Source organism: Protopterus annectens, chromosome 5.part0 (genome assembly GCF_019279795.1).
Source record: "Protopterus annectens isolate FY-2018-M chromosome 5.part0, PAN1.0, whole genome shotgun sequence".
Lineage (NCBI taxonomy): Eukaryota > Metazoa > Chordata > Ceratodontiformes > Protopteridae > Protopterus > Protopterus annectens.
This window is the reverse complement of record NC_056735.1, coordinates 734,784,497-734,801,760: the sequence shown is the minus strand read 5'-3', so window position 1 is coordinate 734,801,760 and position 17,264 is coordinate 734,784,497. Positions and strand designations below refer to the sequence as shown.

At 43.4% G+C, this 17,264-nt stretch overlaps 1 protein-coding gene across 2 annotated transcripts in view; it reads right to left on the bottom strand.

Annotated features, from left to right (window-relative positions):
* The window catches only part of DYNC2H1 (dynein cytoplasmic 2 heavy chain 1), a 6,555,988-nt gene that overhangs the window by 3,291,214 nt on the left and 3,247,510 nt on the right, over window positions 1-17,264 (bottom strand). For both annotated transcript variants that reach the window (XM_044072582.1, XM_044072581.1), the window contains one exon: window positions 11,753-11,908. In XM_044072582.1, coding sequence (XP_043928517.1) covers window positions 11,753-11,908 — 156 coding nt within the window. The remainder of the gene's footprint in view (window positions 1-11,752; window positions 11,909-17,264) is intronic.

The following is a 17,264-nucleotide window of genomic DNA, read 5'->3' as shown; positions in this document are numbered from 1 at the left end:
TGAACACAACAGGGATTATACTGTGCCTGCAGGGTTTGCATGGGATACTTTGCATACAGTTGTCAACATCCTTTCATACTGACCTAACACTGTAGTACCATATAGTGTACTGGTTCAGTACTTTCACTGTGGTGGACAGTATCCTGGGCTTTAGTCCTATCACTGCTTTAAATTTTCATAGTGAGCACAACAGACTGGTTAGGGGCCAGTTGTGCACATATGACCATGTTGCATTATGTTCAGATATGGACTACTTAAACCAGGCTTGTCCAACATTGGTAGTGTATTCCACAACATAGGTGGACATTGGCAAACACTAGCGATGTGCCCTAGGACATTTCTAATGCTAGTCAGAGAGTGTGTTTGTCCTTCGACACACATTGTAACTGGAGTTTGCCATGACATATGTCATGGTTAGTATACTGTGCCTCCGTCTACCCGTGACATAACAGTGATACCCAGGGTAAACCTACCATCTCCCATCCACTCATCAAGATTCCTCTTGAGGAGAGTCGATGAGTGACTCTCTGGCTAACCTGTACTGGGAGTTTACTCAAGAGTGGGGGTGGCTTCTGTGTTATGGATCATTCAGTACAGCTTGTCCTATGTATGTCAGTGCTGGGGTTGAGGTCTCTCATGTGCATAGCTCACTGCCATTCAGATTGTACAAGGTGCAGCATGTTCATTGATTCCATCTTGGACATGGCTTTATACATCAGGCACAGCTTGCCTCTGGGCGGGCAGTATGGCAGTGTGTGGAGCTGCAGTTTGTTTAATCAGGCAACATATGGCATCTGTTCAAGCTCTTTGATACTCCTGGTGAGGTACTTTTGAGGTCTTTCCAGTTGATGGAGGTGTCTGCTGAGGTACATCCCACAGGGGCCATTGTAGTCAATTGTGACGCTGATGAAGGATGACTGCAGAGCCACAATGACCTTCCCTGATCTAGATCTGACTGCCTTCATGATTAGGTGGGTATATGGTATGTTTCTGTAACCACTACAGCCACATGCTTGTCCAATGCAAGATATCTATCAACTTGTGTCCCCAGGTCTCTTATTACATCTTAAGTACTTAATGGGTTAACACCTATGTGGTAATTGGTGAGCACTTACTGTATATCCACAGGGGTTGACTATACACTTTTCTGCAATTAGCTTGCTGACATGGCTATGGCACCAGTTGTCTGTTTCTATGTGGCCCTTTTGTGGGATGCTTGTGTCAGCTGGAGGGTCAGATATGGTGGCCAGTTTGTAGTCCTCTGCAAACTTGTTCAGACACACTCCTTCCATGTTGGCCTGTACCTATGGGACATATATACCAAACAAGGGAGGTCCCAGGACCGAGTCTTGTTGGATGCCAGTTGTATCTGGTTTGTAGTCTGACATGGCTGCAGCATTTCTGACCATGTCAGTTCTGTCCTTGGTCTGGTTTGCAACCCCTCTATTGACATAGGGGTTTATATTTAAGCTGCTGAGCTTATCTAAAATGAACACGTGGGGTATTGTATGGAAGCCGTTTGCAAGGTCCAGCTAGGCTGTGTGGACCACATTCCCCTCATCAATGACCTTAACGACTGTTTCAAATGAGTCAAACATGTTTAAGGGGCAGGATCTGCACTTAAGAAAGCCACACTGGGTAGGGTCCAGTGTCAGTAGGTCCCCAATATCTTTATGTCTGAGGTACATGCTGATCCTTTCCATAGCTTTGCAGACCAAGCTTGTCAGGATTCTGGGGTGGTAGTTTGCAGTATCCATTCAGGCAACACCTTTGTGGAGAAGGACCACTGTTGTTGTACACTGCTCTTTGGGTACATATCCTGTGGTAAAGGCTGACATTGAGCAGTAGTGTTATTTGGTGTTCTTTGGTATTCCATTCTTCTTGGAGTCCATGTTGGACTCAGCCCAGGACACCATCTCGTACCATTGATGCTGTGTGTTTTGCTTTGTAGATGCTGGCTGTTACCTCAGCATCTGCAATGTCAGGGGGCCAGCACTCTGCTGGGATAGATATTTGGCATTTGGGGGGGGGGTGGTTTGCACTGCACCTGTCAGGTTGGATGTTGGCAATATGTGTGTGTGTTTGGTATGTTGTTTGTAATATTTGAGTGATTCAGAGCATATCTGTGAATTCCCAACAAGGTTCCTACCATCAGTTAAGAAAGCCTTGTGATTATCCTTAGTGTCCTGTACAATTTGTATCTTCATAGGTTCATACTAGGCTATCCGCCCTAGGGCATTTATAAGCCTAGCCAGAGTGTGTGTGGCTTTCGCCACCCCTTGCTATGTGAATATTATGGCCATTTAGGATTTACTTCACTGTGCCTCTGTCTGGACGTGACACAGTGAAGACCCCCAGTGTACATCTACGATCACCCATCCACGTGGCAAGATTCCTGTTGAAGAGAGTCAGTGAGGGGCTCTGCCTAACATGGAGTGGGACTCCGTTCCAGGGTGTAGGGAGCCTCTGGGTTATGTATCTGTCCCTCCAGCACATCCTATTTCATTATGTGTTGAGGTGGACATCTCTCACTCTCACAGCTCCGATGGATTTGGGTTTTCTGGGGTGGAGCATGTCCATTAATCCTGTGTTGGACATGGCCTTGTACAACAGGCATACAATGCCTCTGCATAGGCAGTATGTGACTGCATACAGCTGGGGTGTCTACAGCCAGGCAGCATATGACATATATTTGAGACCCTTTATCCTCTTGGTGAGGTACCTTTGAGGTCTTTCTAACTGCTGCAGGTGTCGGGTAAGGTACATCCCAAATGAGGCATTGTACTAAATTATGGGCCTGATAAGAGAACAGTATAGGGGCACAATGCCCTCTGTTGACGTAGATGTGAATCCTTTCATGATAAGGTGGCCATGTGAGTGTCACATGACAGGTTACTGTCCACTTGTGTCCCTAGGTCCCTGATTACTCCTTCCATACATAATGGATTACCACCTATGTGGTAATTTGTGAGTACCTTGTTTGGTATTTGGTGAGGCATTCATACTGTCCAGTGTCTTCAGGACGGCTGAGTGGGGTTCCTGTGTGTGAGAGTGTGGTCTGTAGCATGCTACAGACTGTACAGCAGTTTTGCCTATGGTTAGTTGCACATGGGTGGTCTCCGATGCTTTGTGCATTGTCAGTTACCTGGACGTGTGGGTATCTGTGCTGAATATGGATACTCCCCCTCCTTTTATGTTTTGGTCCAGGTTTTGGGGCCATAACGCATGATATGAGGTATAACCTGGTAGTGCTGGTGTGCTGTCAGGAGCCTTGCTGCAGGTTTCTGTCACTGCACGGACATCGATGTTCTCCATACTAGGGAGGGCCTCGGGAGCATGCATGTTGAGGTTTACACGTCTGGCATTGGGCAGCATTACCCTTATGTTTCTTTCCACTTATGTTTTCTAGGGAGGTGGGTTAGTCTTTTCAGCCTTGCCTACAAAAGGATCTATGGAGGTGGCAAGAGCCTTAGCCAATATCCAGACGCCCAGGGGTAAAAGGTGCAAGCCATCCCTGGCACAGCAGCATGGCATGTCAAGCTTGACATCCCAAGCAGGCAGACATTGGATCCCATTGGAATGACACCAGTAATTGTGCCACTTGTTAAAGCTGATCATTCTGTGTTTGTACTGTGGCATCATTCTTGGTGAGGGTAGGATGCTGCACAAGGTCAGTGTCATACCGGCCTGGACTACATAATCGGAGAGCTCATCTATGTCTCTTTTCATGTAATCCGGGGAGGTACATCTCAGGTCATTCATGCCAGCATGGACAATGACTGCATCATATTTCTACTTGCTTTGGGTTGACCTGCGTACTTCTGTTATGTGGCGTATTGTAGCAGCCTACAGGCAGCTTACTGTACCCTTTCCCTTGTTCAGTCTGGTGAGCGGGACAGCAGTGTGTCTGACTATGGAGTCACCTATTACAACTGTATCAGGCATGTTGTTTCTCCTTCTGGCCTGTGACTGTTTGTCACACCAGCTTTGTGCACTGTGTGCTGCATGTGCTATGTTTGGAGGTAGTGGTTGCTTGGGTGTCTGCTTTGGAGGCCTCTGTTGATGTGGTGTGTTTGTAATTAGAGCCTCCGGGAATGTTTTTCTGTGTTTATGTCTTTGGTTTGCAGTTGTGAGAGGTCTATGTGAGACTGGGTTTGTGGTGTGTGTGACTAGTTTTGACAGTACTGAGTTGAGAGAGCTCAGCCTCTGGTTTGGATAAATGGTTGCATCTCTCACATATATTTGTATTTCTTGGGGGGAGGTGAGGGTTGTCTGTGTACATGGGGCAGGTGTAACATTGCCTCAAGATTCACAGATTCAAATTGCTGTAGCTGGCCTTAGTGGACTGTATGAGTGGACATATTTTATTGCCATACTACTGATCAGAGATTACTTCCCTTTTTAGGTTTGCTCTATCATGTAGTAGCTTCCTCATTCTCTTGCATGGTTTGGTAATGGCTGGGGTCCACCATGCCAGATGCCTGCGTGTATGGCATTGTGCCTTGGTTTTATTTGGGATTGCATAATCCATGCATTCCTGGCAGTGTTCATGGAATGCCTGTATAACGGGTTCTGAGGTGTGGCCCATATTTTTCACCTGCACAGGGCCTTTAATGGATTCCAGATCAGTTTGGAGGAGTGCAACATTTGCTTTACACATGTTTTTCACTGTGGTTTTCTGGCCAGGGACTGTGGTCAGGATGTGTATATCCGGTGTGATTACTCTATGGTCTGATCTTACCAGTGAGGGATACACTTCTCATCTTGCCATCCAGTACCCATGTTGCTGATTATCACATCCAGTATGCTTACCCCTCTTGTGGGAGTGGTACGTTGGTTCCTGGGCATTTTGGTTTATGGATTCTAGGAACCTTTGTCCTAGGATGTTGGAGCTAGAATAATGCTCCCAGTCTATGTTTGGGTATTTTCATTCACCCAATATAATGTGGTTTGGAGGGCTTGATATATTCATGTATTCCAACATAGGCCAAGTGCAGTTCCTGGTGTTAGGACGGTAGTCTGTAGCAGGCTATAAACTGGGAGGCAGTTTTAGCCACTGTTACTTGACCATGGCTAGTCCATGCTGCTTCTTGTTGTGGTACCAACATGGGGGTGTGGTTATCCTTGACAATTATTGCTAGTCACCCTCCTTTTGTAGCTTGTTCCATGTTTTGAGGCTGTACAGCACAGTATGAGGTGTAACATGGTAGTGTTAGGGTGCTGTTGTGAGCCTTAACCCAGTTTTCTGTTACAGGACAGATATCAACATTCTCCATACTGGGAGAGTTTAGACTGCATGCATCTTGCTGTTTAGACTTCTGGCATTGGGTAGCATTACATCTAGGTTCTTATCCCTTGTGATACCTATGGAGGTGGGTTTGTGTTTTGAGCCTTACCTATTCAAGGCACGCTGTGGGTAACAACAGCCTTTGCCAGTATCCATAAGGCCAGGACTGATAGGTGCACGCCACCCCTAGCAGGTGGAGCATCATGTCATGCTCAGCATGTCATCCCAGGCTGGCACACATTGGATCCCCTTTGACTAACAGCAATACTTCAGCCAATTATTGCAATTGATCATCTCATCTTCATATTGTGGCATCATGCTTGGTGAGGGCAGGATGTTAGTCAGGGTCATCAAGTTTGCATATACTATATGGTGTTACATTGCTTAACACATGGCAATCATGCCTCAGGTGGTGCTGCAGGGCTGCCTCTGTCGGATGCACATACTACACTCCCTGTACATCTTTGAGAGCAGGTTATGTCATTTTAGGCATCCCTGTTATTATATGAGTGAGTCAGAGAGGGGTATCATTCCCAGGGTTCCTACTGAGCCAGTGTATGTGCTATGCGTTGCCTCTTTGCCAAGGCCAGGGCATACTGGGCACACCTCCTTCTGCCTACTGGGGCAGGCTCAGGTTGTTCCTCCTCCGAGTCACGCTCTGCCTGCGATGGCCTTGGCAATGGTGGGGGGCTGTTTGGCCCGACCCTATGCTAGTCCTGCTGCAGCTGTTTTCGCAAGATCATATTATGTAGCATAGCACATACCATGACAATTTGGGTACATGTAGTTGGTGAGTACTGCAAGGCTCCACCAGATGTGTCCAGACACCGGAACCGTGACTTGAGCAGCCCAAACACATGATCTATTACATTACGTGTTTGTGCGTGTGCCTCATTATGGCATTCCTGTTCAGGTGTGTGTGCGTTTCTGATGGGTGTCATCAGCCACGGCTCCAGTGCATAACCTGCATCCCCCACTAGGTGTCCATGTGGGATATCCCCATTGGCAAACGTCTGGTACAGCTGCGTCAAATGCCAGATATGGGAATCATGGTAGCTCCCAGGGCAGCCAGCACACACATTCATTATTATGCCCTGGGCATCACACATGACCTGGCAGTTGATGGAGGGGAAGCCCTTGTGGTTTATGTAGGCCCTACCCCGCTCACCGGCTGGTGCTTTGATGCGTATGTGCGTGCAGTCTAATGCACCCACTACTTCAGGGTATTCCGCTATTTGCTGGAAGAGACGCATATTGCTGGCCAATACCTCACGGGCATTGGGGAAATATACATGATCACCGACATGTGCTGACATGGCATCCAGGAACTGGAGCAGTACCCTGGAGGCTGATGCCTGTGATATCCCCATCATATCACCAGTTAGCCTCTGGAAGGTACCTGTTGCTAGTATTCTTAGGCCAACACATACCTTGGTTTCCACTGGGATGGGTTCTCCTCTGTTGGTTCTGTGTGTGAGGCGTGGCCTGCACAGCTTGACAATTTGCTGCAGGAGGTCTCTGTCCACTCTATAGCGCTCCACTATCTCCAGCTCATGTAACCCCTGGTAGGTGACCCTGGGCCTGTACACTCTTCTCCGTCTCCTCAATGTGGGTTGTCTGGCACCATTTGCATTGTCACCACCCTCAGCAAGTCGCCTATGTCTCCTTATGACAGCTATGGCAGCCCCTAGCATTTCTGCTCTGAGTTAAGCTTTTTCAGTTTTCACTTCTAATAGCTTACTCCTGTCTTGCAGTGTCTCTTGAGAGTAACATCCTGCACTGCTGTTTGCAGAGTTTTAAGTGCTGGGCTGGGCTACTATTCTGCCTGTGTAATTGCCTGCTTCTAACTGTTTTCACCTGCTAGCTCCAGCAGTATTCCCTGCTAGCTTCCTACTAATTCTGTTGCTTCCTTTTTCCTTTCTGTTTCCTCAATGCGCATACCAGCGGAAACATGCTCACAATGGCTTACACGCGCGCACACATGCTTACACAGTTTAGAATCTACTTATTCGGGTTAAAACACGCGCACACCAGCGCAAACAGTCTTACAAGTCTGCCAACAGGCTCCCACATGCTCAGTCTGCCTTACACGTGTGCACACTGCCCTACTCGCACCTCATGGTGCGCACACGTGCGCATGCACGCCCAGCAAGATACTTTGGTGTTGGCAACAGTGTACACCTTCCATTTCTTGACTTTCCCATGCTTATCTTGTGGCACTCCTCTTTCCAAGATATGTGTCTGACATCTGTCATGTAACACTGACCTCCAATGAACTGCATTTCTTTCTGCCATTCCCCCCTGTGATGTCACCTATCTCCTACTCTGTTCCTCCCCCTTATGTAACTCTTACACTACTCAGAATGTGCTCATTTGCTATGTGACAGTGGGATTCAGTATCCTAACACTCATTTACATCAGATTGCCTACTAATGCTTAGTTACATGTCTTAGACTCAGCTTCCCCCCTTAGCAACCACTACACAGTGGCCATGTTGTTTTTGGTCTGCTGGTCCCTGCATTGTAAATCCATGCATTGCATAAAACCCACATTTGTGGGTTTATAGCCTTCATTTTTATGTTTTATATAGAGCAGTCCGTTTGCGCGGGGCTGCGCTGCATTTATTTCTCATATTTGCATCGGGGTACCTTGCCAATGGCCACATATTTGGCCATTGGCATGCTGCCTGACACATATGCACCCTTTATTTGGAGATGACATGGCTCCATTGTGTTATTTGCAGAAACGTACTGAGTACATTTCTGCAGCTAACACGACTCTTACACGGGCTGGTTTGAGCTTCGTGGATCGCTAATCTACCTCATTTGCATGCCTTTCGGCTGCAAGTGAGGTGATTAGCATATCCACGCCCAGTCCGTGTAAGAGACGTTTTAGCTGGTCTCTTACACGGAATTTCGGGCTGTTCCTGGATCGCGAGGGCTGCATGGAGTCTTACACTACTCAGACTCCGTGCAAGCCTTCGTGAATCCTGCCCAATATATTTTTGAAAAAAAAAAAATGAAAATATTTGGAATGGAAGATGTGAATTCAGTAGTAGAACTTCAGACAGAATTTACATATTATTCCTTAAGGTACAAAACATGGGCTGGACTAGATAAAAATTATATTTCACAGGAACATGTGCATTTAATTGAAAGTTTTGATATACATCCAATAACTATTTCAGATAACATGCCAATAATAACTATAATAAAAATGCAAGGCAATGAAATAAAAATGATAAACTGGTGCTTCCCCACCTGTTAAAAATAGAGGAATTTAAGAAAAGGGTAGTGAATATTATTCAGAAGTTATTAGACAAGACAGGATTTCTTCGGAAGATATAACTAGTGAGAGGGATAAAATGAAAGTGGAATTTAAAAATAGAACAGAAATAAAAGAAAGTGATACAGTTACGAAGTAACAAGAATTATTCAGAGGGACTGACAAAATTTAAAGTCCTGAAGAATCTCACAGGACGCAAACAGGTACAACTGCAGAGTGCTAAAGAGAAAAAAGGGAATACCTGAATAATATGCATGAATTTAGAAAGACTGCTGTTAAGCAACTTTTTTTGTAATAACTTTAGAGCATAAAGACTTTTAGGAGACTAACTCAGGCAACAGAAAGCAGAAAAGGTTGTTGCCAAATGTAGGAAGCCTGTAACAAGAAAAATAACCACAGATCAGTAGAGGTACTAGAAATATTTCAGAAATTTTATGAAAATCTGTATAAAGCAAAGCAAAGAGCTCAAGGCTCAGGACTAAAGATTTGTATCATGAATGGAAACGGCTGAGGTGAAACTGGATAGGACCTCTCTAGATGTCTCTTACTTAATGACAAAGACTGTTCATACAGGACTGACCTGGATGAACTATTTTTGAAATCTGCTGAAGGAGATTCATCTAACAGAGGGGATTTCAAAATTAATATTTAAGATCTACTGGCTGAGGTTGCTTTAAAGACAATTTTCTACTTTTCTGCACTGTCAAGAGACATTCTTCTACAGTAATTGTTACTGCAGAAAAAAACAGTACAAACAGCAGGAAGTAACTTAAACCATATTGGAAAGCATGCTCTCTAACGCTGTCACAAACAAAGATGTTTTCCAGGAAGAGTCCATGTAAACAAGGAGGATGAATTATTTGGAAGGCAAATCAAGAATGGCAGGGAACAAAAGCACCTCAAATTACAACACAGCACAAAACTCTTCCCATCCTGAAGTGTGAGCTGCAAACTGAGCACAACAGAATGCCATTTATACAGATATTCTGCAGCTAGGATATTATTTACTTGATTTAATTTCATCAACACTGTTTTCATAAAGTCCCAGTCAACACTTTCAAGTGTGTCAAAACAGCAATAATAATTCAAAAAGCCTGTTTAATGCCAATAGTTTATTATTATTATGTGCAAAAAGAAAAGGGATACTTAGTCTTTCTTGAATCACATGATTACAGTAAACAGACCTATATCAAAGGATGTTACTAGGCTAACGGCCTTAAATCCTTTTTAAGCCTAGTTATACTTAGCCCAATTTTCCCAATTATCAGTGTACACAGCCTAGAACGGGTTTGGTATATGCCTATGCCTTATGGCATCTACAAACTGCCTCAGTCCAATCAATCCAGTGGTGAATTTGCAATTTCCCATCCATTGGTCCAAATTAAGTTTGAATAGGCTTAGAGAAGATCTCCGTTTCACACAAATCGGATTCTGTTCTAGGGAAGGGTTAATCACTGAGACACATACCTGTCACTCTAACATGTTTTGTTTATGTCACAGACAAGGTTTAGATCCTTTGATTGGGTAGCAGATCCATTAGGGCTACATCGGAGAAGGCATTGTAGGTTAGGCATAAATCAACCCTCAGTAGTCTGTAGGAAACCAAGTACAGGGACAGGGCTTTTAGGCAGTTCACACAGGACATGTTATTTACACCCTGTATTCTTTTAATGAGGAACCTCTATGGCTGCTCCAGCTGCTGCAAATGCTTGGTCAGGTACATGCTGAATAGTGCACTGTACTTGATTACTGCTCCAGTGAGGGCTGAGTTTAGTGTGACTCTGATATCCTTAGATCCAGATGCCATGCCTTACTTACAAGTTGAACCACATAGAAGGATTGTCTTACTACCATGGACATATGGTGATCAAAGTTCAGGTTACTGTTAACCCGGATTCCCAAGATCCTAGCTGCTGGGTCAACTCTTATGGAAGTGTTGTCAATGCAATTTGTAGGGGTGGTTGTCTTGCCCAAGGGTATAATTATGCATTTTTTGCAGTGAATTTTAGGCCATGGCTCTGGCACCAGTTTTTCATCTTTGTCTGTCAGACCCTTCCGAAGAATATCTTCATGTCTTGGGGGGGGGGGGTTCAGTGATTGCATCCTGCTTGTGGTCGTCAGCCAAAGCCACTCTACATTTGCCTTGACTTCAGGGAAGTAAATTCCAAACAGGAGAAATCCCAGTATTCCGCCCTGTGGGACACCACTAAAAACAGGCCTCTTAGTGGAGGTGGACTCCCCCACACTAACTCTATGTTGCCTTTGTATAAGCCATTTGCTTTTCCAACAGGTCAAAAAGGGATTTATGTCTGTCTAACTCTGTGAGATTGTGTATTATACCAAAGTAAGGTACTGTCAAGGTAAGCACCAGGTACCGTTTTAATCTCATCAATGGGTCTAGTGACCTTGAAAAGTCCAAGTTTAGTAGGCATGACCTGCCCTTGATAAAAACCAAGTTGGGATGGACCCAGTGCTTGAAGGTTTCCTGTGTCTTTGTTTACCAGGTCAGTGACAATTCATGCATGGCTTTGCATATATGACTAGTCAAACTTAGAGGTCTGTAACTCCTGGGTATATGGATGTTCAACCTTTGTAAGCATGGAGAAAGTGGGCATCGATTCTGCTACCTCTCCCTCTGGCTAATTTCTTTATATGCTATACTTTGCGCATACTGTACTGCATTTAAGTTTCCCAAACAGAAAGTGATACCACAAAACCATAACCTGCACATGCTTAAAGAAGAAACTGACAAAATTGAAAACTAGCAGTTGAGCTGGCCTACAACAGTCAGAAGAGGTTACTCCCACAATTTTTCTTCTGTCCATAAAAGTCACACAGAGGACAAATGTACTGGGACCTTAGGTCTCAACCCTTGACATGTTTAACACACTTTAATAACCAGTATAGAACAAGAATAAAGCAACAGATTCCAGTTCTACAAACTGAGTTTTGAGTCTTGGATAGCTGCTTACTGCATAATCTTTAAAAGAAAATCCTTATACCCCTAAGCCTCCCCTAAAAAGAGATCCTCAGTGTCACTGTTTCCAAAACACAAACAGCTAAACGTGAGAATAAGAACAACAAAAAAAAAAAAAAACATAAAATCAATGTGCCTGTAGCATTAACACAAAATCTTTTAAATCAAAATGTTAGTGTACAATAAACAGGAAATGACATTACCTCTTTTACAAATTCTTGACGTGACTTCATGCTGAGATTACCACCAAGTCCTCTAATCAAACCGATTAAAAATAAGCCACGATCACTGCAGCTGTTAAGATGTGATAGTCCATTCATGACCGTTCCAACAAGGCTAGTCTCTACAACAAAATCGTGCTGTGGATTAAAAAATAAAGCATTATGTACCAGCAAATGAAAATGTTACACTTCAGTTTTACTTGGAACATTATACTAACATTAAGATCAAAATCAGTTAAAAATTCCACATCTGTAACAGTAAGTGAACGATGGATATGGAATTACAACAAGGCTTGACACTAACATGTGGAAAAATTTAGTAACCAATAGTTCACAATAACATGAATATGCCTGAAATTCATTTAATTACACCTGCTATATATCATACCTCAGTATCAATTAAAACGTTAAAAAAGTGTAAAATGTAACTTACTTCAGGCTTCCAGAAGTGTGTCAGAAAAAATATCATAAAGTCAATATAAATGCATCAAACATGTTATATGTTAATTAATATTAAAATAATTTATCTATAGTATATTTTAACAGAATCTTGATGCAGTACATTAACTTTTATTTGCATAATTGTTGTAATCTATACACAGGTGCTGGTAAAACATTTAAAAAATATGAAATGGTATCAATTTTTACATGACAAATACTTTAACAATAATAGTTCCTTCTGTGTTGTGTGCAGATGGTGATAATAAAAATTAAAGGGTGGGGGTGGGGGGGTGGGCCTAAGCAAACATAACCACTTTAGTCTTATAGATGTGTTAATTTTCAAGTAATAATAAAGTGCGACTCAATAATGTGTGGTGAACATGTGAATAAAAGATGTGCATAAAAACCTCAGCACAGTGACATCACAGTGTACCCTGACATACAGAAAATCGAATCACGGTCTTATTATAGAGGGATGAGTCAATCTTTTTGCAGTTGAAAGTATGAATCTGACTCAACTGAATTCAGTGCAACAAGTTACATCCACAAAAACAAGCTATACTTGTGCACATCCACACATCTTTCTCTGGAAGCTATTTAGCTATTTGAGCTGCTTTGTAATATTTTGTAAATTATTATCTTTTCAAGTAATGTGTAATAGACTTCATGAATTTCCCCTGAAAGCAATTATTATTAAATAGTTAATGACACCAAAAAAAAATAATCACAGTATTTATCACAATGGCTTATTTAGCACTGCAGCTATGTGTCAACTTACTGTTCTCACACGTAGTTTCTGAAATCTGAAAGTACCTACAGAATGCAAATATATGATAATATTGAATGGAGAAAATGTGACAGGTAAGAGGGTAATCCTATGCTAAATGACAATGAAATTACTGTAATCTAAAACTAAACTACTGTTTTCATGTTTGCAAGGACAATATCTTTTTTCTTGAAGGTAATCTCATGGATCTTCAGGGATTTTGATTTTAATACTGCATTTGACAACTATCTACTGTACACATTCCCTCATTTAAAGGAGGAGTTTGCAAGCTGCATTTGTTGACTTGTATCTATATAAAGTACAGTTTTGTACCTACCATAAATGTAGATGTTCGAGTGTTCACCCTGCTGCAGTCATCACACTTGGGTTATCCTGCTGTCAGGCGGTCCCGCAGTCGGCCCGAATTCCAAAGTCTTGGTCCAGGGTTGGCTGCTGTCGCTTCTTCCCTGACGTCAGTGTGTCAGGGGTATATAAGAGGCATCCAACGTCATTTTCTTCAGTTTTTCTTGCCCCAGATGTCAGGTGCCCCCAAAAGGTAGGCAAAATATATATATGTATACATATATATATATATATATATATATATATATATATATATATATAAATATGTATACATATGGCTATATAAAAATAAAACAAAACCCTTAGGTACAAGCAAATACACCACAGAGGTAGTATAGGATAAAGTGGTAGAGATAAGTTCAGCTAGTTCAGAGGGGATGGAGGGAGGGTAACCTGGACTGCAGCAGGGGGAACACTCGAACATCTACATTTATGGTAGGTACAAAACTGTACTACGTTCATCGTGTTACCCTGCTGCAGTCATCACACTTGGGTTGAATCCCAAAGCTAAGGAGGGGTGGTGGAGTCAAATAGGGTTAGAAGAGGCTAGTAGGCCCTGCAAAACTGCAGTGGCAAAACTAGCTCTAGTCTTAAGAGTAAAGAGGTAAGTGATAGTGTTTGGTGAAGGTGTGCACTGAACTCCAAGTAGCAGCTTCCAGAATATCCTTGGTTGGCACTCCCCTGAGAAAGGCTGCTGATGTAGCTGTAGCCCTGGTGGAGTGGGAACTAATGTTAGCAGGTACTGGTTTCCCATGATGTGTGTAGCAGAAACGTATGCAATGTCCTATCCATTTAGAAATGGTCTGTTTTGAGATAGCTTTTCTTTGTGATCCTGTAGCATAGGCTACAGAGAGCTGGTCAGTTTTTCTGAAAGCCTTAGTTTTATCCAAGTAGTAACATAATTGCTTGTGAATGTCCAAAGAGTGCAGGAGTCTTTCTCCTTTGTTCTGGGGATTTGGGAAGAAGGTGGGCAAGTGAATGGTTTGGTTTAGGGCCACACTGGATACCACCTTTGGCATAAAGGAAGGATTAGTTCGTAGAGAAACTCTGTCTTGATGAAAAATGAGGAAAGGTTCCACTGCCATTAGTGCCTGTAGCTCTGAGACTCTTCTAGCTGAGGTTATTGCTAGTAGTAGGGCAGTTTTCCATGAAAGAAATTTTAATTCAGTTGAAAAAGCTGGTTCAAATGGCGGCAGTGTAAGCTTTTCCAGGACAAGGTTGAGATCCCAAGTAGGTGTTGCAGCTCTCCTTGGGGGTCTTAAGTTCTTAGCCCCTCTGAGGTACTGTCTTAGAAGTGGATGTGAAAATAGAGGAGGATCCGTGCTGTAATGAGCTGAAATTGCTGAGGCGTGGATCTTAATAGATGAAAAGGAAAGTCCTTTGTGTAACATCTCAGTTAAATATTGTAGAATCTGAGGAATGTTCGGCTCCAGGGGATTTAGGCCTTTACCCTGGTTCCAGGAGCAAAATATTTTCCATTTGTCTGAATAGGTTTTCCTGGTGCTGGGCCTCCTGGCCTCCAGAATGACATCCATAACAGCTTTGGATAAAGGTGTTGGCTGGTTGTTTAGGTAATTTGCCATGCAGCCAGGTTTAAAGTCTTGAGCTGGCTGTGTAGAATCAGATCGTCTCGCTGGGTGAGCAGGTGAGGAATTTGTAGCAAAATCCATGGTGGGCCCTGGGCCATGGTCCTTAAAATTGGATACCAATGTTGGCGTGGCCAATCTGGTGCAACTAGAATCATTTGTGGCCTCTCTAATCTGACTTTCAGCAGTACCTTTGCTAGAAGAGGCAGTGGAGGGAAGGCATACACTGTTAATGTTTTCCAATTGAATGAGAGAGCTTCCACTTTCCAAGCTAGTGGATGGAAGGTCCTTGTCCAAAATTTTTGAAGTTGGTGGTTGCGGGGGCTTGCAAACAGATCTATGTCTGGGCGTCCCCATTTTTGAGCTATCATTGCAAATACTTGTGGATCTAGTTTCCATTTGTGTGGATCCATGATGTTTCTGCTTAGGTCGTCTGCCAATGTGTTTTTCTTTCCTGGCAGGAGTTGTGCTTGTAATTGAACCTGTTAAGACAGTGCAGTGTTCCACAAGGTCATTGCTTGCCTGCATAGAGGGTAGGAATGTGTGCCCTCTTGCTTGTTTATGTACCACATAACTGTGGTGTTGTCTGTCCTTATTAGTAGTTGTCCTGGGTGTAGAAGGTCCTTGAAAGCTGTTAGGGCATTCTGCACTGCTAGCATTTCTTTTTGATTGATATGCAGGTGTCTCTGTTCTGTAGTTCATTTGCCCTGAATGCACTGTCCTGCCATGTGTGCTCCCCATGCATAGTCCGATGCATCTGTTGTCATAGCTTGCCTGGCTGTGGGTAAGGTGAAAGGCTGAACCTTGTTGAGGTGACATGCCTGTGCCCACCATAGAAACTCCTGTTGAAGGCAGGGAATGAGTGGAATCATTGTTTCCAAGCTGTGGCTGTGCTGAGTCCATACACTTTTCAGGTACCATTGTAATTTCCTCATATGCAGTTTTGCAAATGGTATTAGTAGAATGCAAGATGCCATGAATCCCAAGGCCTGCAGAATTTTTCTTGCAGGGAGTTGGGTCTTTGTTGCCATTATTTTGAAATATTGAGACAGTTGTCGTTGTTTGTCTGGCATGAGATAAGCCATCTGGGCCGTTGTATTCAAGCTGGCACCCAGGAATGTTATGTTTTGTGAGGGCACTAGTTTTGATTTCTTTTCGTTTACTGTGTACTCTAGGCAACTTGGAAGGTGTTTGACAAATGCCAGATGCTTTAAAAGAATGTCCTAGCTTTCTGCTTGAATAAGACAGTCGTCCAGGTATGGGTATATTTGAATTCCTCTTTGTCTGCAGTATGCAATTACTGGTACCAGGCATTTTGTGAAGACCCTGGGCGCAGTAGATAAGCCAAAGGGCAGTGTAGAGAATTGATAATGCGTTGAACCTACAATGAAGTGGAGGTATCTTCTGCAATTTTGTCTGATAGGGACATGCAGGTATGCCTCCTTGAGGTCCAAAGTGACTAGCCAAGCATTCTTGCCCAGTATGGGAAGAAGCTGCTGTAGTGTTAGCATCTTGAATTTTGGTACTTGCAGATAGGTATTCGGAATTGAAAGATCCAGAATGGGTCTCCATGCTTTGCCCTTTCTTGGAACTAGGAAGAGTCTTGAGTAAAATCCTTGTCCCTGCTCCTGTGTAGGTACCTGTTGAATGGCTCTCATGTTCAGGAGAGCTGTAATTTGTTTTTGTGCCTCTGCCCATTGATTTGGTGGCAGGTTTGGCATTCCTTTGATCCTTGGTAAGGTATGAAAGTGGAATCTGTATCCTTGAGAGACAATGTTTAGAACCCATTTGTCTTTTGTGATGATGTGCCAGTTGTCTGCAAAAAATGCTAGTTTTCCTCCCAAGGGTGTTGCCAGGAGGGATTTGCTTGGTAGTTTGAGGATAGAGTCATTGTGACTGCCTTCTGTTAGCTTGGGGCCTGTCTTCTCCTCCTTTATGGGTAGCAGAACCCCATTGGCGAGGTTTGTAAGGGCCCTGTGACTGACCTCTGCCCCTTGGGCATCTGTTTTTATCCCTCTGTGATCTGTCTGAAGCTGGAAAGGACCAGTTTTTTGTTGGCCAATTTCTGCTGAAGCGAGGGGGATGTACCTGCAAGAAATCCTTGACCGTTTGCATAGATTTAGCCTTATCCTCCATTTTCTTTAAAATCTCTTCTGCTTTGACACCAAATAATACATCCTGTTGTAAAGGTGCATCTAATAATTTTGCTTTAACATTTTCAGGGAGGGTTTGCTCTTTTAACCAAGCATGTCTACGAATGACTGAGCCAGTAACAGCTGCTCTACAGGAAGCTTCCAGTGAATCAAATCCACATTGTAAAGTATGCTTGCCCACCTGT